We start from the raw sequence: 22752 nt of genomic DNA, 5'->3' as shown, positions 1-22752 counted from the left end.
GTGGGCGTGCTGGGCCCTGCAGGCAGAGAAGGGTGTGGGCTCCATCCCGGAGATGCGTGGGGAACGAGGGCCAGGGAGGGCAGCTGAGGAGGTGAGGGGAGGACAGTGCAGCCTGGCTGAGTCTGCAGTTGGCTTTTGCCTGGCAGGCCAGAGCAGGTAGCCTGGACTTTCAGGTGAAGATGGGGGGAGGCTGTAACTCAGGAGGGAGGGGCTGGGGGCAGAGAGACCTGGCCGGAGGCTGGTCCAGGGTCCAGCAGCGGCAGGAGGGCTCCGGGGAGCCTGAGCCTGTGCTCACTGCAGGGCGGTGGAGGGAGTCGGGTCCTGGAGACTGCACACCTTAGGACCTTGCTGCCTTTCCCAAGAACTGTGGCGGATGGGGGTGGGACCACGGACGGGTGCCCACCCTGGGCCCGGAGGACATCCCTTGCTTCCTGAGCATCATCCAGGACCAGCTAAGCACAGGAATCCCAGTCTTGTCAGCCTGTGCCCAAGGTTTCAGTGTGGCTGCAGAGAAGCGCCAAGAGATGTAGACTGAGATGGTTTGGTCCAGTGACTGCACTTCTATAATCGCCTCCCAGCGAGGCTCCAGTCTGCTGCCCATCCTTCCCTCTGAACCCCAGACTATGTGCCCCATGACCCCTTCAGAGTGAGGGTTGGGTAACCATGGCTCTTGGGCCAAATCAGGCCTGAGGCTTGTTTTGTTTGGCACCTCAAGCTAAGAAGTGTTCTTATGTTTAAAGAGTTAAAAAATAAGTAAAGCACTACAAAGAAGGATGTGCAACAAAAACCTCACATAGTCCTCAAAGTCTAAAATATTTATAATCTAACTCCTTGCAGAAAGTTTGTTGACCTCTGACTTAGAGCAGTGGTTTTCCAGCTGCATTCTCAGGAACCCCAGGGTTCCATAAAGATACTAAAGGGGCACAAACAAAGGTGGGAAAAGGCCAGAATGGCCTGGATCTTGCTCCAACAAAGGCAGTTCCTTTGGATCTAGTTCATGGTTGGGGTTCTGTTACAGACACAGATAATGGTTCACTCACTGCCCCTCCCACTGCTTACCATTCTTAATAGAATACTGGCTGTTGAAATGTGGCAATGGACCTGGTTAAGCGCAGAGCTAAGGATAGGGAAGTGACAGGATTCTGGGCAATGGGACATGAGCTGATGAGTCCTCAGCTCATTTTCCCACTTTTCTCCTTGCTTTCCTGGAATACAGATGTGAGGACAGAGGTGGAGCAGCCTTCTTGTGATCATGAGGATAGGAGCCAAGAAAGGCAGAGGGGAAAATAGGAGGTGCTCAAGATACTGAGAAAACTGCTAAACCAGCCCTGGAGTCTTCACTTCTGGACCCCTGCTATGTGGGGAAAATAGTCTGTGTTCTGTATAAGCTTTTGCAGAGCTTCTGCCACTCACAGCCAATCATAACCTAAAGACTGTGGGTTCTGAAGAAAGGCTTTCATTACCATAGAAAAACTCATCAGCTCTTGACCCTCAGGATAAAGTTCAGTTTCTTGGCATGGAAACCCTAGATTTTCATGACCTGCTCTCGGCCCTTCCCACCTAGTCAGAGCCCGTCTCAATCCTCTGCTCCAGGCCTGCTTCCCTATTCCTCCTCAGAGCACTGGTTCCTGAGGGGTGACCTTGGCTTCCCCAACCCTCTGCCTTGGGTTCCTAATGCCCTGGGGCAGCCTGACTATTAGCTCCAAGAAAGGAAGGGAATTCCCTTTCTCTGGGCATGGACTGCATGGTGACTCCTGCAGGGGTCTTGCTGAAGGCCCAGGGCAGGGCTGGAGAACTGGTTCTTGGCGGGGGAAGGGGGGAGGCCGGTGGAAGGGCTGGCCTGAACCCTCAAGAATTCAAGCAGAAGAGGTCTTCAGCATCTTTGAGAAATGCTTTTGAGGCGTTTGGGTAAGAAAGCCCAATGGCAAAGACTGAGAAGTTTCAGAGGTTCTGGAACTTTGGGCAGTACCTCAAATTGAATTTTGGTGGCTCTGAGAGCAGTAAGCCCTTTCATGCGTTCATTCACTCGTTGGTTGATGGATTTATTCAACTGTTAATATGCCCTTGCCAAGTGCTGGGCTTTGAAGAAGCAACAGGGCTAAGACAAACATGAATACCACCCCGAGATCTTACAGTCTAGAAGAGGAGACACATGGGTACATGGGGAACACAGCACAGGGAGATGAGTGCTGAAGTCAGGGCAACATGGGGATGTGGCAGATGTGCGGGGCACAAAATCCCATCTAGAGGAGGGGGCAGGCTTTGTCTTCAAAGAGGAAGGCGCGTGGGAACCCACAGCCAGCTCCAGGGGAAGGGGGATGCCAAGATACGCTGGGAAGAGAGGACAACTGTGAAAAAGAAAGGGATCTGGGTGAGGACTTGGAGGAGGCCCTGAACGGGTCCCTCTAGAGCCGCCCACTCACGAGGAATGAGTTGCAGGGGCGCTTAGGGAAAACCTCTCTGATCACCAGCCAGAGTCTTGCATGGGGCCCAGCACAGAATACATAAGAGTAAATGTTTGCTGAATGAATAAGTGAGTGAACAAATGGGCCAGCACAGGGGTTCCTGACATTTGCACGAGAGAGTGATGGCTGCCCGGGGAGTTCTTTCTCAGTTCTACAGAGGGAAGAGTGACACGGCTAATCCCCAAGGAGTGAATCATCGAAACACTCTTCTCTTCCACTCTGAAGTTCATGAAACGCACTTTCCTTTCCCTCTCCCTCCCACCTTGCTTGTTCTCTCCTGCCTGCCTTTTACTTCTTTTCTAGCACAGGGGGATTAATGTCCTGATCAAACGCAGCGAGGATCGTACGCAAACTGCCTCACATGGCCTGATTTCATACCGAGAAGTTGTGAAAGGAAGGCAGATGCATGCAGGTGGGGGGCACTGACTCAGGTCTGGGTTTCAGTTCCGACCATGAAAACTTCATCAGCCACGTCCTTTAGCTTTAGGAGGCTAAGCTGAAGGGTCCTAACAGGAGGAGGCTCTGGGGCCCAGTGTGGGTGGGGCCGAACCTGAGGAGCCACCGACCCAGGGACAGGTCTCCTCCAGCACTTAGTAATGTATCCAAACACCTGCGGAACTCCTCCTCTGTACCGGGTGCTGTGCTAACTGTGGGAGAGAGAAACAAATGCCGCCCCTGCTTTTGGGGCTCTCCTGAGCTATAGGGGAAAGAGATTCTAAACCCAGTGCAACATCATATGCACAAAACAGAAGAGGCTGATGAAGTGCTGGAGGAACAGAGGCAGGACTAAGACCTGGTGGCGTTAGGAAAGCTTCTCTGCAGAGCGGAAATCTGAATTGTGTCTCAAAGGGGGACAGGAATTTGCTTGGAGGAGAAGGGAGGATACACTGGGATAGGATGTGGTGGACAGAGGTCTTAAAGGGCCAGCTGTGTCTATGAACCAGGAGCTCAGTGTGGCTGAAGCCAGAATTGCCTGGGGAGAGGCGGGCAGGAGGGCCCTGTGTGCTTTGCTGGGATCGAAAGGGGTTATTTTTTATCATATAAGCTGAGCTGGTCAGAACCACAAGGATGCTCTTTAAAAGTACAAGTTCCAGGTTCTCATCTCACCTCCACTAATCAGATCTTTGAGGAAAGGATTTTGGAATTTATGTCTTTAAATTCTCTCCAGGTATTTCTGATGATTGATCAAATTTGGGAAATATTATTGTGGGCAGAATGACTACAAACACTAAGATAGCCCAACCGACCGAGGCAGGACTCCCGTTTCTCCAGACCATCCCAGTCCAAGGGAGAAGGTGGAGCTGGGCAACCAGCAGAGCAGGCCAGCCTCACTTGCTCTGAGCTGCCATTCCTCATTTCCCTGAATCTGCCCAACTTCTGGGAGGGTGGACGGGGTGGTGTCCATTGTTTATTCTCAGTTCCCCGAGGAGAGACATACCCTTCACTGGCCTCTGAAATGGGACTGTCAGTTCTTGTTCCCACAGCGTAGAGCTGTTCAGCCCACCACGCTCAGTCGCGGCTGGCATCGTGACATAGGTTCTCGGCCATTCCCACACCAGGTCATGGCTGGACTTTGTTTGGACCTTCTATTTGCCCTTGGAGGCCCTAGTCACTGGAACATTCCCAGCTCCCTCTCAAGCTCAAAGGAGATGAAATGTCCACACATACACACAGGTGCCAGGGATGTATAATCATTCCCTGATTATAAGGAGACCAAAGGGACATGTGTCATGCTAAGTTAACCTTAAAAATAAATCCCAATATACGGTAGGTGCAGACAAATACTGCTTGATTCCATTTATGCAAGGTGCCTAGAATAGCCAAATTCATAGAATCAGAAAGCACACAGGTAGATACCAGGGGCTGGGGGTGGAGGGTGAGTTGGAATGTAGAGTTTAATGGGCCAGAGTTTCAGTTTACGATAGTGAAAAATTTGGGAGATGGATGATGGTAAGAGATGCACAACCATGTGAATGTATTTACTGCATTGAACTGTACAATATGATTAAATAATAATAAAATAAATATGATTAAATAGTATGTTTTATACTGTGTGACTTTTGCCACACACACACAAATTTTTTTAGAAGAGACACATGTCCTTTTCTATAGACACATATTCTACAGGCAAAACTCTCAGCCCCTTTTCACGACAGTATTTTTCTTCACCCGCTCCTTCTGAAAGGAGCTGCTGCATGCTCAGCCCAATCTGCCTCTCACTCACTCCAGACCCTTCACTCCCCATCCTCTTTCTCCTACATCGTCACTCTCTTCCTCTGTGCTTCCTTTGTCCTCAGTCTACAACCGTACTCAAAATTCCAACCTCCTAAACAACAAACATCCTAAGTAGCCCAAAGCTTTCTGTTCACCCAGCCTCCCTCATGTGCCCTTTCTCCTTCCCTCCCTTTACCACAAAGTTGTCAAAAGGGCTGTCCGCAGGCCTGGCCTCTAGAGCAACCCACTCCCCATCCACACACTCCCCACCCACTTCTGCTCAGTTCAGTTCAGTCGCTCAGTCGTGTCTGACTCTTTGAGACCCTATGGACTGCAGCACGCCAGGCTTCCCTGTCCATCACCAACTCCCAGAACTTATTCAAACTCATGTCCATTGAGTCGGTGATGCCATCCAACCATCTCATCCTCTGTCGTCCCCTTCTCCTCCCGCCTTCAATCTTTCCCAGCATCAGGGGCTTTTTCAATGAGTCAGTTCTTCACATCAGGTGGCCAAAGTATTGGAGTTTCAGTTTCAGCATCAGTCCCTCCACTGAATATTCAGGACTGATTTCCTTTAGGATTGACCAGTTGGATCTCCTTGCAGTCCAAGGGACTCTCAAGAGTCTTCTCCAACACCACAGTTTAAAAGCATCAATTCTTCGGCACTCAGCTTTCTTTATGGTCCAACTCTCACATCCATACATGACTACTGGAAAAACCATAGCTTTGACTAGACAGACCTTTGTTGGCAAAGTAATGTCTCTGTTTTTTAATATGCTTCCCCACAAAGCACCACCAAAAGATCTTATTCCAAGGCCAAAGCCAACAGTCTCTTTCCAGTCCTTTTCCAACAAGATATTTTTCAGCATCACCACTGTCAGACACATCCTGGTTGGAAACCTCTTGCTTTTGCAACTCGATTCTCCTATCAACGGCTCTTTTTCTGCTTCTTTCACTGGATCTCTGTCATCTGTAAGGATTCTGTTCCCAGACCCATTCTGAATATTTTCAATCTCTTTGCTCTTTCCAAGAAGCGTTGTTCATTCCTTATGCTTGTTCCCAACTGTGCGCCGATGCAATGACACCCACATCTCTCTCCTGAACCCAGATTTATTCACTTTACAACCAGTGTATCCAAATGTCATTGAATGAAACACAGGCACTTCAGATGCACCATGTTTCCCTCTTGACTGCTGCCAAGCTTGTTCCTCCTCCTGTATTTCCTTTGAAAGCCTCCCATTAGTCCAAGTCAGAAAACACGGAGTTGTCATCTATTTGGTCATTGAATAAATGTTTATTGAGTGTCTACTGTATGCCAGACACTATGCTGGTCACTTGGGACACAGTGGTGAATGAGACCTCTCCTTCTCCCTCCATCACACATCTAATCAGCCACCAAGCCCCATCTCATTCCCTAATGAGTGTGAAAGTCACTCAGTCATGTCTGACTTTTTGTGACCCCATGGAGTACATAGTCCATGGAATTCTCCAGGCCAGAATACTGGAGTGGGTGGCCTTTCCCTTCTCCAGGGGAATCTTTCCAACCCAGGGATTGAATCCACGTCTCCCTCATTGCAGGTGGATTCTTTACCAGTTGAGCCACAAGGGAAGCCCTCATTCCCTAAATTCCTCTTAAATCTGTCTCCCCCTCCATGTTTCCTAAGTCTTGGTTGATGACCCTGTTTTTCTTACTTGGGTAACTGCTTCAGCCTCCTAACTGGTCTCACTCCCTTTAATATCCCTCTCTAATATCTCCACTGCTACCAGAGTAATCTTTCAAAAATTCTTTCAGCTATTGCTCTGGTATAGAAGAAAGAGTGGCCCTCATCCTTCCCAAGGCTTATACGAGTGCTGCAAGTCCCAACCCCTCCCACTGACTCTGAGACCACATTCCATCCAATGGCATAGCACAGCTACTTAAGTTCATGGGCAATGGGCCCAGAAAGACTGGCTTTAAAGCCCAGTGTTGCCACTTAATACTAACTATATGCTGTGACCAAGTTTCCTAACTTGTCCATGATTCAGGTTTTATATCCATCAAATAGGTATTTTAAAATTTAATTTTTTTGTGTGCTATGAAGAGAATGTAATAAAGTCATTCACACAGAAGGCCTAGCTCAGTTCTTGGCACATAACAGGCATAGAATAAGAGATAGCTATTACTGTTATCACAAATAGCCTAACACTTCTACTTTTAGAAATCTGTTTCAGAATAAAACCTAAGCCTCTCTGTCAAGCCTGTGGGTTCACCTTGATCTGCATCTTGTGGACTTTCCAGCCTCACTGTGATATGGGCATGTTGATTATTTTCAGTTCTAAGAGGCTGTCCGAAACCTCAGTGCCTCGGCACATGTGTCTGCTCTGATATCCTCACCCTTCAAGACCCTGTTCAAATGTCACCCCCTTTGTGACAAGTTCCCCAACTTTCCATTAGTGTCTGTTTTCTAGATTTTCCCATCACACTCTGGACACAACTCCATTAGCACTTGTCTGAACTCTAGCTTTACATTTCTACCCATCCTTCTCTCCTATATGCGCATTCCTCAAGGGCAGAGATCATACCAATGATCAATGAAGGAATAACTGCTAATCTCAGGAAACAGACTGTGAACTTGGAAAGGCTGTGATTTTTGCTGAAGGAGATGTCCCCAAGGTGGTCAGCCAGGCAGTCTTTGGATGCACTGAATCTCTCCTATTGGCTGCTGATCAGTGGTAGGAGTACACTGCATTTTCTCTGCTTTTTGCAGGAAGGCAGCTCCTACCCTTCAGTCTTAGACTTTGAGTTTCTATACTTGTACTCTCCTTTCTGCATTGTATGCTTCCTGGCTATTCTCCTGGGTTGTGTCAGTGAGGAACTCCCTTCAGTCTTCCTGGGCTTCCCTAGCACTACCTGAAGCCCACTAAGAACCCATGAAGATCTCCCACTAAGAACATCCTTCTCTATAACCTAACTCTGAGGCAGTGCCTTTCAGAGGGACTGGCTTCAGAAACACAGGCTGGAGTGACATCTTGCATGGCATGTGGGGTGGTGACTAACATGGGGCCATTGACCTCCACACACCAGCCAACATTAGGTCTTCTGAGGGCAAATCAACTGTTTCTCAAAAAATTTTCAGGACTTTCCTATGCTTCACCCTTTACCCCATCTTCAGATTAAAAAGCAAACAGAGATAAGCATCTGTAGTTCTTTAACAATGCCCCAGATATAGCCCTCTAGTCAACAACTTAACAACTCCAAGGTCCTTCTGGGTTAGCCTCCACTTCCACCCCTATGTGGCCAAAGCATCCTTCTCCACTGACTTGGTTCATCATCAAATGGTTTGATAAAATACGATTCTTTATTTGCAAAATGACTTGCAGAGGAAATGTTTCCAGTGTTCCAAGTATTGTGGTCCGAAGCACTTTTGAGCAAACAATTTTAAAATGTTGAGTAAAATTTAAAAAGAAAAAGAAAGCTTTTTACAAGTTAACAAGTGTTCTAAACTGAATTATATTGCCCTAAAACTCACATGTTGAAGCCCAAACCCTCAATGGATAGAGATGGGACCTTTAGGAAGGTAATTAAGGTTAAATGAAGTCAAAGGGTGGGGCCCTAATCCAATGGGATTGGTGTCCTCAGAATAGGGGAGGAGATACCAGAACGTTTCTCTCTGCATGCGTGCAGAGAACACATGAAGACATACTGAGGAGGAGGTCACCTATGAGCTGGGAGTAGATCTCACCAGAAACCAAGATTGCTGGCATCTTGATCACGGACTTCTAGCCTCTAGAACTGTGAGAAAATAAACGTCTCTGGTTAGAGCCACCACATCTTTTATGTTTTGTTATGGAAGCCCAAGAAGACTCGGATGGCAGGAACTCTCAGAGTCTAAGCCCCAGTGAATGTAGAGACGCAAAAGGTGATTTGGAGCGTGAAGTACCTTTTTAAAAACTGGGAAGTAGAGCTTTGCTTTTCAGGGCCTTGTGGAGAAGAGGGAGCAGGAGACAAAGGACAGGGCCCCCCATGGTTGGGGACTTTCAGATGACATCCCAAACAAGGTTGAACGAGTTAAAGTTGCACCCTTAGTGTGAGGCTGAGCTAGAAATAAGCCTACTTCCTTCCCATACAGCACTGCTACCCTCGGGGTAGATCTGAAGGCTGATTGTTTATTTCAGATTTTGACACTGAATGGAAGGAAATAGAAAACTTCCTCTGAGACTCTATCATGATAAATCTGTCTTCATATGGGTTTGCAGCCTTCAGATTACTTGGGTGATTTGAAACCTTCATACTGAGAATTTATTCTCGGTGGTTTCTGGCTGTTAGTGGCCCCGAGCACACAGCAGTAAAAAATACACCACTTTCTACCCAAATCTCAAAGAATTTCCTCCAGACAAAGTTTATGATTCTAACCACATAGTCAAAAATTATACGGCAAAGAAAGAAACATGATTCTGAGGGCAAGAGGTGAGAAACAGCAGGAAACAGAGTGAATCTTGCAAAGATTTCATATACTGAGATTAAGAGACACAGAATATAAAATAAAAGTGCTTAATACATTTAAATAACTTAAATATATGTAAGGAGCAAGAGACTATAAAATAAACTCAAAATCAATTAGAAAAACTAAATAGAATTTCATAAATGGAAAATACAATATTTGAAATTAAAATAAATCTTCAGTGAATGAATTTAACAGACGTTAGACATAACTGAGAATTCTTGAACAGAGTGAGAGAAAATGATAGAGGTTAAGAAGAAAAGAAGATAGAACGAGATACATTAACGTGCCTTGTCAGACTGCCAGAAGCAGAAAAGAGAATAAAGGAGAGACAACAGTTGAAATGACAATGGCTAAAAAGTTTTCCAAACTGATGAAAGATGCATTCCATAGACTCAAGAAGTTTAATGCAATCAAATAGGATAAATACCAAAATATCCACAACTAGACATATGATGATGGAACTGTAAAACACTAAAAACAAGCAGTAGGATAGAAAGAGATGGAAAAGTCTGAGTCATTTTATGAGGCTAGCAATGTCTTGATACAGAAATCTGCCAAGAGTGTGTGTGTGTAATGTATACAGAATATATTTTATTTTGCTAAATCTGTAATATATAACAAAACAGAAGCAAAATCTCTGTCAAATACTAGCAGTTCAAATATAGGTATATTTTAAAAGTGAAAATACTAAATGACCAGATTGGGTTCATCCCAGGGATGCAGGGTTGGCTTAACATCAGAAAAATCAAAGTGGAATTCACCACACAGGAGAATAAAGGAGAAAATCATATGATTGTATCAATAGATGTAGAAAGATGCTCAATAAAAGTCAACATCCATTCACAACACAAGCTTTTAGCAAACTAGGATTAGAAAGGAACTGTAAATTAAAACAACAACTTCAGCAAACATCATACTTAATGGTGAAGAAGTAAAACAATCTGACCCTGAACAATGGCAGAGGTACCTAGCATCATCACAATGATTTACAGTACACTGGAGATTCTAGGCAGAACACTGGGGCAAGAAAGGGTTGATAATGAGGTATAAGGTTAAAAAGGAAGAAACAAAACCAGCTTCCTTTGCAGATGATGACTGCTTTATGTAGAATATACTAATGAACTCATAGATAAATTCCTATGGGCTAGCTGTAACATATAAAAATTAATTGCATTTCTAACCACTATGCAAGAAACAGGTAGAAAACTAAATTTTAAAAGATATGATTTATAAAATCAACAACAAAAATATCTAGGAATAAATGTATTATGAAATGTACAAGATTTATAATAAAAAATTACACAAGTTTGTTGAAAGCTATTAAAGAGGCCCTAAGTAAGTAAAGATATACCATATTAATAGACTGGAAGATTTGGAATCATAAAGGTACCAGTTCTTCTTCAATTTATCTGTATTTTTTGTATAATTAAAAATTCCAACAAGTTATTTTGTGGGTCTTGGCAAGACACTTATAAAATTTATTAGCAAACAAAGGGTACTTCACAGGAAAAAATACTGAATGAGAAAGATGCGAAAAAATGTACAGAGCAGTACAAAATGATACATGGCAATACAGAAAAACCTTAAGGACATGATTTTGAGTAAAGCTAATTAAGGCTATATATCAATACAACATGATTACATTTACATGAAGTTCAAGTGCTGGGAAGCTAAACGTTGCATTTTGAGGGATACATACTTATGTGCTAATTATAAAGAAAAGCAAAGGAATAATAAAGTACACAATTGAGGTAATGGTGGCCTGAGGGTCAGGGAATGGAATGAAGTTACTGAGGGACACGGATCACTAGGGTATCTGAGGGGCTTTTTGCTTCCCCTTGAGCTGGGAGATGGCTACACAGTTGGTCTTGTGTTGATGTTCTTTATATCATATTTTACAAGGATGCTTTTGTATCAGTTTGATATTTATTAAGAACAATTTTTAATAATTGTCTTCAGAAAAATCTATGAGAACCAAGTTCTGGGTTTGAAATCCCTGGCAGAACAAGTGTCTCCAATCCAGTCCTGCCCACAGGACACGGCCCACACTCCCTACGAGCCTTACCTTGGCGGGGTTGAGTGCTGTGATGATCCACACACAGTGGGCATTGTTGTCATACTGAATGGGGAAATTGGGGGAGGTGATGATGCCCGAGGGGCCTCGAAGGTGGGCATCACACATGCGGGCTGCAGAGAGGAGACGCAAGACAAGCATTTTAGTTTAGACGAGGACCAGTTCCCATCCCCACCTCCCAGCCCTGGCCCAGAAGAGCCTGAAGTCTGTACATCGCACCCTAGATAAAACCTTCTGCTTCCTGTTTCCTTCCCCCATAGTTCCCAGTGGGCTCAAGAGAAGCCCCAGTTCCCAGAGCACTGGGGGCAGAGGTAGACCCCACATGCCCTGACCTGCGCCCTCTAGGCGATGATGGACTCACACAGTCCAGCTAAGCAAGTCTCCGTGTCCAGACTCCACTGTGACCCAGCAGCACATTTCCACCAAGAGGGTGCGGGCTACTACTACTCACCTTGACCTCAAGCTAAGTGGACCCCAGACACCTTTTGACCTGCTAAGCTGACCTTTCTGCATTCTCCCATGTGCTCTCAGGTCTGCTGAAGGAGAATCTCAGGTTGTCCTTGTCAAGGCCACCCCCACTTAGGTATCAGAATGTCTGTGCCCAGGAATTCTGCAAGGCCCCTGGCTTAGCCTGGTGCCAGGCACCCGGAATGATTTCAGGGACAGTGAAGTACTTCCCCAACCCTTCCCCACACTTAGCATATGCCTGAAATAGGCTTTTGACTGGAAGCATAAAGATTCAAGGTGAATTAGAAGAAGTGCTCTCCTCAAGTAGATATAAAGTGTTATCAATCACAGCTTAATCTAATTAAGCTCTTTAAAATAGCTTCTAAACTAATTAGATTAAGTAGTGATTGATACCAGTTAAGGTACTACATTGTATCTAGGTGTTTGCCTTCTTTAAAAATGCGTTCTTTAGTTCCAGCCACTTCATTCTTCAATGTTAGCACTCAGCTATTTTAATAAAAAGTTCTATGAGCCTGTTCCGTTGCTGCCCACATGGCAATTTGTCCTAATTGTAGGTAAAGTGCCTAACAGTAAAGAACTAGTGAGCAAACTCAACAAGCCTAAGTGTATAAAATGAAAGTGGTGTCAAACCTGGTTTCCTTTGATGGGACAGCATATCCTAGAACTGCTCTCTGTGTGCGGACAGGGCCATGATAAACCTTTCCCAGGAAACCCTGCCTAGGAGGGCCTGGGAAGGAAGCGCCCCAGTTCCCGGACATAATTAATCTCTTCTCATTTCACACACTCATTCCTGCGCTCATTCATTCCCACATATATTGAGTGCCTATTACAGGCCAGGCTGAGTGTGGGAAGAGAAAAATGTCTAAGGCACAATCCCTCTTCTCTAAAGAACCACTAGCAAGTGGAGAGAACAGATGTGAAAACAGTTACAACTGGGCAGAGTGAGTGTTGGTAGGGGGTTACTTGCAAGAGACTCTGGGTCAGAACTGTCCCGTCTGTTCTACGAGCTCATGCCCTCCAGTGAGGAAGTTCTTCTGGTTACTCATCCCAGTCCTGAAGCTGAAGGGTACTTTTCTTCATCCTGAGCTCAGATATTGTGTCAAGTTTGAACCAAGTTCTAGGGGAATCCTCTCCTGTGCATCTGACTGCTATGTAATTCTGTCCTGAGAAACACTGACATTCACCGACTAGACCTGATACAACTGCACCTGATGGCAGATCGGCAGGGTGAGGAGATAGCAGGCTATGCATTTGGGGCTTGGCATTTTGGATTTTGTTGGTTAAGTCTGAAGTGAAAGTTTAAGTGTTAGTCGCTCTCTCGCATCTGACTCTGCGACCCCGTGGACTGTAGGCTACCAGGCTCCTCTGTCCATGTAATTCTCCAGGCAAGAACACTGGAGTGGGTCGCCATTCCCTTCTCCATGGGATCTTCCTGATCCAGGGATCAAACCCAGGTCTCCTGCATTGCAGGCAGATTCTTTACTGTCTGAGTCACCAGAGAAGCCCTGGTAAGTTAGAAAACCTCTCTGATTCTGCTTCTTCATCTGTAAAATGAGACTAGTGATATTGCCCCACTGAAGCATGATGAGGGTGACATTCTATGAGATCTTGGATATGAAGGCTCACCCAGGACCTGGGACATTGTTGATATTTAACAAGTGGAACTGGGACAGTGGACTCAGATGCCGTGTTCATTCCATCTCACTATCCCCCAAGATTTCCCAAGGGCAAGAATCTTTTATTCTACCTTTTGTGAAGTTTCTTTATAGAATTCCCACCCCCCATGACCACATTTGAGACTGCCATCATTTCTAAACAAATTAGAACAAGATAATCAAAATCAAAACTCTAATGCTAGCCCACCATTGCAAAGCAGGCCTGAGGCTTCAGAATGCTAGCTCTACAGGGGATCCTCACAAGCCTCTACCAGTACCACATTACACCTCTTCCAGAGATTCAGGTTTTGCTGCCAAAAAGCCCTCAGCTTCAGACTTAATTTATCTTGCACTTATTTCCAAAAATTAGATGGTATTTGCAGTTTGTTGAAACGTGGTGAAGGTGATTAGGGAGAAGAGGTCAAAAAGCCATTTGCCACTTTAAGGGCTTAGAGGGGTTTAATTAAAATATTAACTATCGGCAGCTAGTTAGCATGGAGCACCTAAAAATAGATTCGCGATGGAGCATCGGCTTCTTTTCTCCTCTGCTGTCTGGGTAAGGTCGGGAGGTCTGCGGACAGACAGACTTCCCTCTGAGCAGCCAGCCCCTGGGATCCCACCAACAGATGGATAGTTCATTGCTGCAACCTACACGGGCTGGCGAAATGGTAGATGCTCAGACAGTGACTGAATAAATGAATAGACACCAGCTTATGTTTCTGTATTTGCCTTTTCCCATCAAATAAACGCCCTGCTGGATAACTTTCAGGAGGTTTTTCAGGACCTTCCGAGCCCAAGCTCTGCAGTTCCACTGTTTCTCTGAACATCGCTGTGCCATATAGCAGGGGCACTGTTCCAGGGGACTTTAGGAAGAATAATTTAGACCCATAGCCAGTTCTTGCATCTAAACAACTTGGTACCAAAAAGAAAACTGCTCTAGATGCCAGTGCCTCTGGTCTTTTATCTTCTCCCCAAACCTTATTCCCACCCTGCTCCACGCTGGCTTCACTCACTTCTCCTACGTTTGACCTTCCTCCTCATCCTTTCCACAGTATTCTCTCTAGAACCACCTCCTGACCACCAATTCTAGGGCAAACAACCTCAGACTTTTAGCTGTAGTGTCTTTAAGGACCGCCTGCTTTAACTCCTGCCTTGATTGAAGCCTATCTTCTCCTCACAGGTCCAGCACTTCCTCTGCATCACTCAGCAATGGAGAGTTTTCTCCTCCCTCTGGTGTTCCCTTCCACAAACAACTGCTAATCCCCCAGAGGGCATTTTCTTTGACCTTCATCTGTATCTCACTCCACTCCACTCACTCCAACTTTCCACCATCAGCTCCCTGTCTTCTCTTCCCAGCTTGGATCTCATGGTCCAATGTTATGATCATTTTCTCGCAAATCCACCTAAGTCCTTTAAATGGTTGCCCAGAAGACATCAATTGTGGATGAACCTCTCCACCTACATCCTCCAGCCCTTCCCCAATGTGGTCAAGCTCTGCTAGAGAAAAATCACCTGGGGAGGAAGATGTCACTATAAATTCACGATCGCTCACCTCAGACAGTTGTGGATATTGTCGGGCAACTCTGCCACTTAGCTCACTCTCCTACTCTGTTCAAAGCCCTTTCATGCCTCTGGCATGTCCCTTTGACCTCTCGCCCTTCCCCTCACCCCCCTTACACCCAAGCGATGGCCTTGCTTCCGTTTTTGTGGGTGAAACAGAGGACATTTGGCAGGAGTGCCCTGTTTCTCAGGTCTGCAATCCCGTCTGCTTAAGTCTGCTTACGTTCTCTTCTTCTTCCTTTTGGTCCCAACGGAAGAATGGTTCCTTCACTTTTCAGAGGTCAGCCCCTCCTCCTGAGATCAGGTGCTCCTGCCGGAGATGCACCATGTTCCTATCATATCCGGAGCCTGCTGTTCTGGGGCCCAGGAGAGTCCATCTGTGAGATCTTAAACTCCATCACCTGGTTCCTTCCCTTGCTGCTTACTCATCCAGCAGAGTAACTTTGGTCTCAATGCACCCCCTGGTGTCCTAAATCCTTTCTCTCTCCAGACTGCGGGCTTGCTCATTTCTCCCCATCTCTCCATCCCCTCCCAACCCTTCTCACTACTTAGCCTGGACCGCAAGACCCTCTCCAGCAGTTCCCATCACACTCTCCTATCTGCCTTTGATGAATTCTCTTGTCCATCTTCATTCCTAATCCTGGTGCCACGGTGCCTATCTCTGGCACCACCACAGAGAGATTCATGATTTGCCTTCGTAATGGAAGCTTTGGTCCAAGTCGGTCTTCTCCCTTGTCTTTGTTCTGCTTCCTCCATGGTTCCTTACAGGGCAACTTCAAGCACCCACCACTTAGCTGAGCCACTTAACCCCAAGGGCTGCCTTCAGGTTTTTGTTGTATTTGATCCTTCTAAAGCGTCTGACCCCACTGACTCTTCTCTCTCTGTGAAACGTGCATTCACTGGCTCCCATGAGGCCTCTGGCTCATCTCCAGTACTCTGACTGATTCATCTTATCCAATAACTCCCTAAAAGTAGTTGTTTAAATCTGTGCAAAGAATATACAAAATTTTGCACAGTTTTTGCAAATTTTCTTTGAGTTCACAATGAGATCAGAATGTGTTGTTAGTCGCTCAGTGGTGTCCGACTCTTTGCGACCCCACAGACTGTAGCCCACCAGGTTTCTATGTCCATGGGATTCTACAGGCAAGAATACTGGAGAGGATTGCCATTTCCTTATCCAGAAGATCTTCCTGATCCAGGGTTTGAACCCTGGTCTCCTGCATGGCAGGCAGATCCATCTGAGCTATAGGAAAGTCTCTGAGATCAAAATAAAGGTTACCAAAAAGTGTGTGTAGGGGCAGTTGTTCTATGTGATTCCATCTAGTGTGTTGACTCTGAATTGGTGTCCAGGTGCATTTTTCAAGCAGAAGTATGGGCCTTTGGTCAGCAGTGGAATTCCAGTTCAAAAGATTAGCTTTGTGTCCTTGGGCAAGCTGGCAGACCATTCCAAGCTTGAACTAAATATAAAATATGGATATTGCCTCTTTCCTTTTAAAGAAATTATGAAAAATGCTTATTGTACTGCTTCATACAAGTATAAATAGCTTAATAAATGGAATTTTTAAACATGAGTATATATGTATGGGTCAGGGACGCAGGGAATAATGGGACATGTATTCTAGTGCAGTCAGTCTATCACCCAGCAGAGAATAATGACAGAGGAGGGGTGACATGCAGGAGGGGAGAGGAAGGGGGGAAGAGAGGGGAGGGGAGGGGGATGAAGAAAGAATTCTGAACAACATTAACGTTTAAAGGGGAAGCCCAGGAAGCTGATCCAGGAAGAAAGATGATTACTTGTAATTTTCATGCATTTAATTCAACCCGTACACACTGCTATATTTAAAATGGATAACCAACAAGGACCGACTGTATAGCACAGGGAACTCTGCTCAATCTTACATGGCAGCCTGGATGGGAGGGGAGTTTGGGGGAAAATAGATACATGGATATGTACGGCCGAGTTCCTTCACTGTCCACCTGAGACTATCACAACATTGCTAAGTGGTTATACGCCAACATAAAGTAAAAAGCTAAAGAAATAAAGAAAATACTGGGTTCCATATGTAAAATAAGTTTGACAAGCCCTCTATTATAATACCTGTCTCCGGCCTGAACTGAATTACTGTAACGGTATAACATCATTTCATGTTGTCCTCAACCTCCTTTGGATGATCAAAATTTTCTAGTAGTCAACTGAGAAGCTTATTTCCTCTGGTCAGAGGGCAAGAAAAAAATAAGGCCTGTGAATTCTTAATTTCAAATTCCAAAATGAGGGCACAGTTCCACATTGTTCATTCATTTCAATCACTGATTCATTCAGGTTGTCTGCAAACATTTGCTGAGAACCTATCATTTGCCGAGCCCCATGTTTTAGTAGAATTAATTGTGTGGAAAATGAATGTTTAAAATCAAATCATATTTTAAATGCATTAGACGAAAAATAATATCACTATGTGTGGTGGTGAATACTTTTCAGACTGTGATCTTTTGGTAACCTGCTTATTAGTAGAGTTATCATGGAATTCACAATCTTGTCCCTTTCTATTTTTAAAGTGGGCTTCACCTAAACTCTCCATTAAAAAAAAAATCACTTGTAGAATAGTGAAAGTCAAAATTGCTCATTCCTGTCCAACTCTTTGCAGTCCCACAAGGGAAGTCCAAGAATACTGGAGTGGGTAGCCTATCCCTTCTCCAGCAGATCTTCTTGACCCAGGAATTGAACCAGGGGGTCTCCTGCATTGCAGGCAGATTCTTTACCAACTGAGCTAAAGTAATTCTGACTAGTTAAAAATTAGACATTTTAAATGAAAATCATTCAAAACTGCCAAAATTATAGGACCCTTGAATTTAAGATCTATCTCAGCCTTTGGTTTTCAGGGAAGACCAGGACAGATTATCCAAGTTCAAACTCAGGAACCTCTGATGCTTTCTTCCTCCCTCACAATGACCTTGGGAAAGAAAGAAAGAAGGAGAGAGTGACAGGAAGGTGAACGTGCTCTAGAAGCCCCTCTCCACTACAGCTGGCGCTGGTCACTTTCTATAAAATGGCTTGTTTAAATCTCGCAAGCACTAGGCAATGGAGGTTTTGTTTCCCCAGTTCACAAATGAAGGCCCTGTGGCTTCAAAAGATGAAGAAACCTGCCCAGAGTCAGCAAGGTAACAGGTGGCAGAGTAGGGCTCTAAGATCAAAGTCTATGTGGGCTTCCCTGGTGGCTCAGATGGTAGAGAATGCGCCTCCAATCCTTGGGTTGGGAAGATCCCCTGGAGAAGGGAACAGGCAACCCACTCCAGTATTCTGGCCTGGAGAATTCCATGGACTGTATAGTTCCAGGGGTCACAAAGAGTCAGACACAACTGAGCGACTTTTGCCTTCACTTTCACTTTCAAAGTCTGGTTGCCTCCCAAGGTGTGTGATTGGACAGGACAGTGAGAGATCTGGGACCCATAAGAGATCTGGGGCCACTAGAGGCTGCGGGTGCACTCCAAGGCATGGGGAAGCTATAGCCCAAAACAAAAACTAAACACGCATGCACACAGACTCGCAGATCCGCTGGGTTCATTTCTAAATTAGGTCTTGCATGTTCACTGCCATGGTAATACTGTAAAGCAGTGCTCTATAATCACTACTTTTTATTTTTTTTTTAGTTTATTTTTAATTGAAGGGTAATTGCTTTACAATATTGGTTTGGTTTCTGCCATACATCAACACGAATTAGCTATAGGTATACATATGTCCCCTTCCTCTTGAACTTTCCTCCCACCTCCCACCCTTTCACACCCTTCTAGGTTGTTACAGAGCCCTGGGTGGAATTCCCTGAATCATACTGCAAATTTCCATTGGCTATCTGTTCTACATATGGTAGTGTATATGCTTCCATCAATCACTGCCTTTTAGCCGAAGAAAAGAGATTCAGAGAGGTGAAGAGATGGGCCCAAGGATACCCAGCTAAACAATGGTGATGACTGGATTTGCACTCAATTTTGTGTGGCTCTGTTTTCTGGAATTTCCCCCCACTTCCCAGGGATAGAGGATGGGATGGGAATGGATGTGAAAAAGCTTGGCCTGATGCTTAGTCAATAATGCGGCAGAGAATGCAGAATCCAGGGGGTCAAAATCACTGGAGGGGCTTGACTGGGGCACACAACATGTCTGGAGAAAAAGATGAGCACGTTACTCGGCTGTGAACTTTCTTCTGAATCACCAGCCCTCCCCCACCCTGGACTTTAGGGTGTAAACACCCACCGTTACTAAGAGAACAACCCGCCTCCAATGAACAGGTCTTGGGGAGAGATCAGATCCCACCACTGCCTGAAGGCATTGCTGTTCTGGCTCCTCAGAAGGAATTCTGAAATGACTGACTGGCAAAGGGTCCCTTGATCCTCAGACTTGATGATTCTATGCCTGTCTACTCAGCAGGTGTCTCGATTCCCTGGAAATGGAGTGTTGTGCTATTCAATTATTCATTTATTCAATCATCAATTCAACACATGCTACTGAGCACCTACTATGTGCCCGGTCCTATTCTATGCAGTGAACAGAACAGATGTCCTTGCTCTATAGAGACGTTGCTCTAGTACAAGGATGTTTGTTTTCCTGTCCACCACTTCCCAATTCATAAAATGTTTCCATATCCACAACTCCATTTGATTTTCACCTTAGAACAAGATGGGTCAGGTAGGAGCCATGGTCTACCTTTACAAGTTTAAAAAAAAAAAAAAAAGCCCAGGAAAAACAAGGGCTTTGCTGAATTGCCTGTGGCCAGCTGATGGCAAAGTTAAGAGCAGTACCCAAAGATTCTTCTTTTGTTTGAGTTTTTAGAAAAAAATCAGCGGAGTGGAATTTCCGAAGTAACTACAATCAGTCAGGGTGCGAGGCACAGTAAGAATGGTGGACCGCAGGCACCCCAAAGTTGAGTGACCATGAATGCATCTAAGGCTTATTTGAGAGATTTTCATGACCCGATTCCAGAGCTCTTATCAGCATAGTGAAAGAAGAGTGGGTCTCAGCTCCAACTTGCCCATTGCTCAGGGTAGCAGTGATCTAAGTTCTCATCCCAGACCCCATCTTACTCTGCATGAATTTCATTTTCATGCATGTGCCTGGAGAGAGGCAAAGGATCTCCTTAAACTGGAAAGATTAGGAATGTAGTTTGAGCAGGCAGCACACTTTCTCTTCCAAGGGGGTATGCAAAGGAGCAACTGTTGTCCATGTTCAAACTCTAGAGTGATTCCTTACGCTTGCACCCAGAACCCTTGAGTCCTGGTCCTGTGTACAAACAATGGAAGAAGAGAGATGCATGCAGTGTGGGACAAGAAAAGCTGTCTAGTGGAGCCCTGGGCAAGGAGGCCAGGGGCTTCTCTACCTTAGAAGCAGCTGCTGTCCTGCCCCAAAGAAGAAATACACTCAGGTCTGCTATTTTAAGATCACGTTTGGGAGGGGGACTCAGCTAGCCCAGATTTGGTGCTTGCAATTCCTGGGATGGCAAGACCCTTGAGAACAAGATGTTCAGGTGTGGAGCTGGAAGAATCCCACAGAGAGTAGTGTGAGGCCCTGGTGCGTGTTACCCCTGCAGAGCTTGGAGGATTCTCTCAGAGGTGAAAGGTCTGTTTATTGCTGAGTATGTGAGAAGAAACAAAGGCATTGAAAGAGAGGTTGAGGATGGCTACGTGCTCTAATGGAGGGATTCCAGGTGACACGATACACACTGACTTCCCTTCGCATCTAGGTGTAGCTGTAACGTCTTGGTGCAGTGGGCCAGGAGCCTGCTCATGTATGACTGCCAACTAGACTGTCAGGTCCAGGCAAGGCAGGGACCACGCCTCTCTCCCCCACCTCTGTATCTCCTGCTCCTCTATAGGCCTATAGGGTACAAAGGAGGTGCTAAATAAATGTGTTGATTTCATTGGTCAATGGGTGCAGAACCTGGGGCCTGGAGAGCAGCAAGAGGGAGGTGAGCCAGTCCAGATGAGAGCCAGGACCCTAGTATCAGAAGCTGGGCTCCATCCCCCAGGCCCTGCCCAGTCTGTTGGCCAGCTTCCCTTTCCAGGGACGTGCTTACCTCGGCAGACCGGCCTGTGGTCGCTCCAGGCGGCAAACATGTCACTGACTTTCATACAGGTGATCCGCTTGGACCCTTGCAGGTCATAGCCCTCGTTGCAGGTGAACTGGACACTGGATCCTAACCTGGGAGACAAGGCATGTTCGTGAGCCCCAGCCCTGGGCCTCCCAGCCCTCCCGAATCCTTCCTAGTTCCGTAAAGAGCACCACGCCAAACTTTATTTCTCTCTTGGCCCTTAATCTCTGCTTCACCGTTTATCACTTAAAACCTTCATTGGAAGGGATATCTGCTCTTCATCTCTCTCTCTCTCTTTTTTTTTTGGTACCATTTGCTTTTAGGATCAGAGAAAACAATGGCACCCCAGTCCAGTACTCTTGCCTGGAAAATCCCATGGACCGAGGAGCCTGGTAGGCTGCAGTCCATGGGGTCGCTAAGAGTCAGACACGACTGAGCGACTTCACTTTCACTTTTCACTTTCATGTACTGGAAAGGAAATGGCAACCCACTCCAGTGTTCTTGCCTGGAGAATCCCAGGGACGGGGGAGGCTGGTGGGCTGCCATCTATGGGGTCGCACAGAGTCGGACACGACTGAAGCGACGCAGCTGCAGCAGCTTTTAGGACTGCGTTAAAAGGTGACTTTGTGAGCAAAACAGCAGTCCCCTGAGATAAGCATCAATTAGGACAGCTAGGAGTGGGTGGATGACACCCAGAAATTTTCATGAAACTGGACGATTATGAGAAGATGCTTTGTTAGTTACTTACTTTACAAAAGGTACCATCTCAGTGCCCTGGAGTCTCTGAGATGATTGGCAGTGTGAGCTGCCTGCTGGCACATCATTATTGATGATGGTGGCCCTTCGTACCCTGGTTATATGTCTGCTGGGTGACACTGGCAGTCTACAGCCCTCCCCTCTCCCTAAAGGTGTGGGCACTATTCCCAAGATTGGACAAGAGAGAATGTTAAAGGTCAAAGCTCTTCTCCAGGAAGTGAGCCTATATGCACATGGTCCTCGCTAGTCCACCTCCAGGAAGGCCAGCTCCTGTCTGACCCCCGAGCCAGGCCATCCGCCCTGCTTCCTACAATCAGAACATTTCCAAACAGGTCTTACCTGAAATCCGAGCCTAGTCTTTTGCCCCTTTCAGGTACGCCAGGGTCTGGACACATATTATGCCCTTGGGACACACCAACCTGAGTTACTACAAGGCAAAAAACAGCACATACAGAGACGGGTAGTCACAGGAAGGCACCCGCTGGGGCCGGGCCTCAGGCTGGGAGGTGGACGCCGAGACAGCAGGAGGCCCGGCTCTGCTCGGGCCTGTGGGGCTGCTGGGGTCTACGGGGCTCGGGTTTCCTGAGTGTGCAGATGGGGAGCTGGTTTTGACAAATTCCTCTGGGAGCCAAGTCCAAGTGAAATTCATCAAGAGCGTGTGGGCTCAGAGGCACCCCGACCCAACAACCACCCCATCCCCTTGCCCCAGACCGGCAACCAGAGGTGGAGAGTCCACAGCCCCCGGTGACCTCCCCCATCCTTCCAATCTGCTGATGGCAACTCTAGATGAGATGAGTCCCCCAACCTCGCACCCAATGGAGAAATGACTCAAAGAAAGTTAAATAAAAGGTGGATGCGTGGTCAGAAACGGTAAAGAATGTAAGAGAAAGTTGCAGACTGAAGTTCAAAGCAGAGACTTGAGCCAAAACACGGGAGAGAAACCTGCTGAGAAACCTCTTCCCACCAGACAGTTCTCAACACAGAGTAAGTGGTAACCAGAGC

At 46.1% G+C, this 22752-nt stretch overlaps 1 protein-coding gene across 5 annotated transcripts in view; it reads right to left on the bottom strand.

Moving 5' to 3' along the window:
- Positions 1–22752, bottom strand: part of CSMD2 (CUB and Sushi multiple domains 2) — a 697019-nt gene that overhangs the window by 295341 nt on the left and 378926 nt on the right. For 4 of the 5 annotated variants that reach the window (XM_070468425.1, XM_070468426.1, XM_070468423.1 and 1 more), the window contains 3 exons: positions 22090–22177; positions 20980–21104; positions 11229–11350 (listed from right to left, as the gene is read on the bottom strand). The exons of the other annotated variant lie outside the window; for it this stretch is intronic. In XM_070468425.1, the coding sequence (XP_070324526.1) occupies positions 11229–11350; positions 20980–21104; positions 22090–22177 (335 nt within the window). The remainder of the gene's footprint in view (positions 1–11228; positions 11351–20979; positions 21105–22089; positions 22178–22752) is intronic. 5 annotated transcript variants of the gene reach the window in all.

This window comes from Odocoileus virginianus, chromosome 5 (genome assembly GCF_023699985.2).
Source record: "Odocoileus virginianus isolate 20LAN1187 ecotype Illinois chromosome 5, Ovbor_1.2, whole genome shotgun sequence".
NCBI lineage: Eukaryota > Metazoa > Chordata > Mammalia > Artiodactyla > Cervidae > Odocoileus > Odocoileus virginianus.
This window is presented reverse-complemented; position numbering and strand designations above follow the sequence as displayed.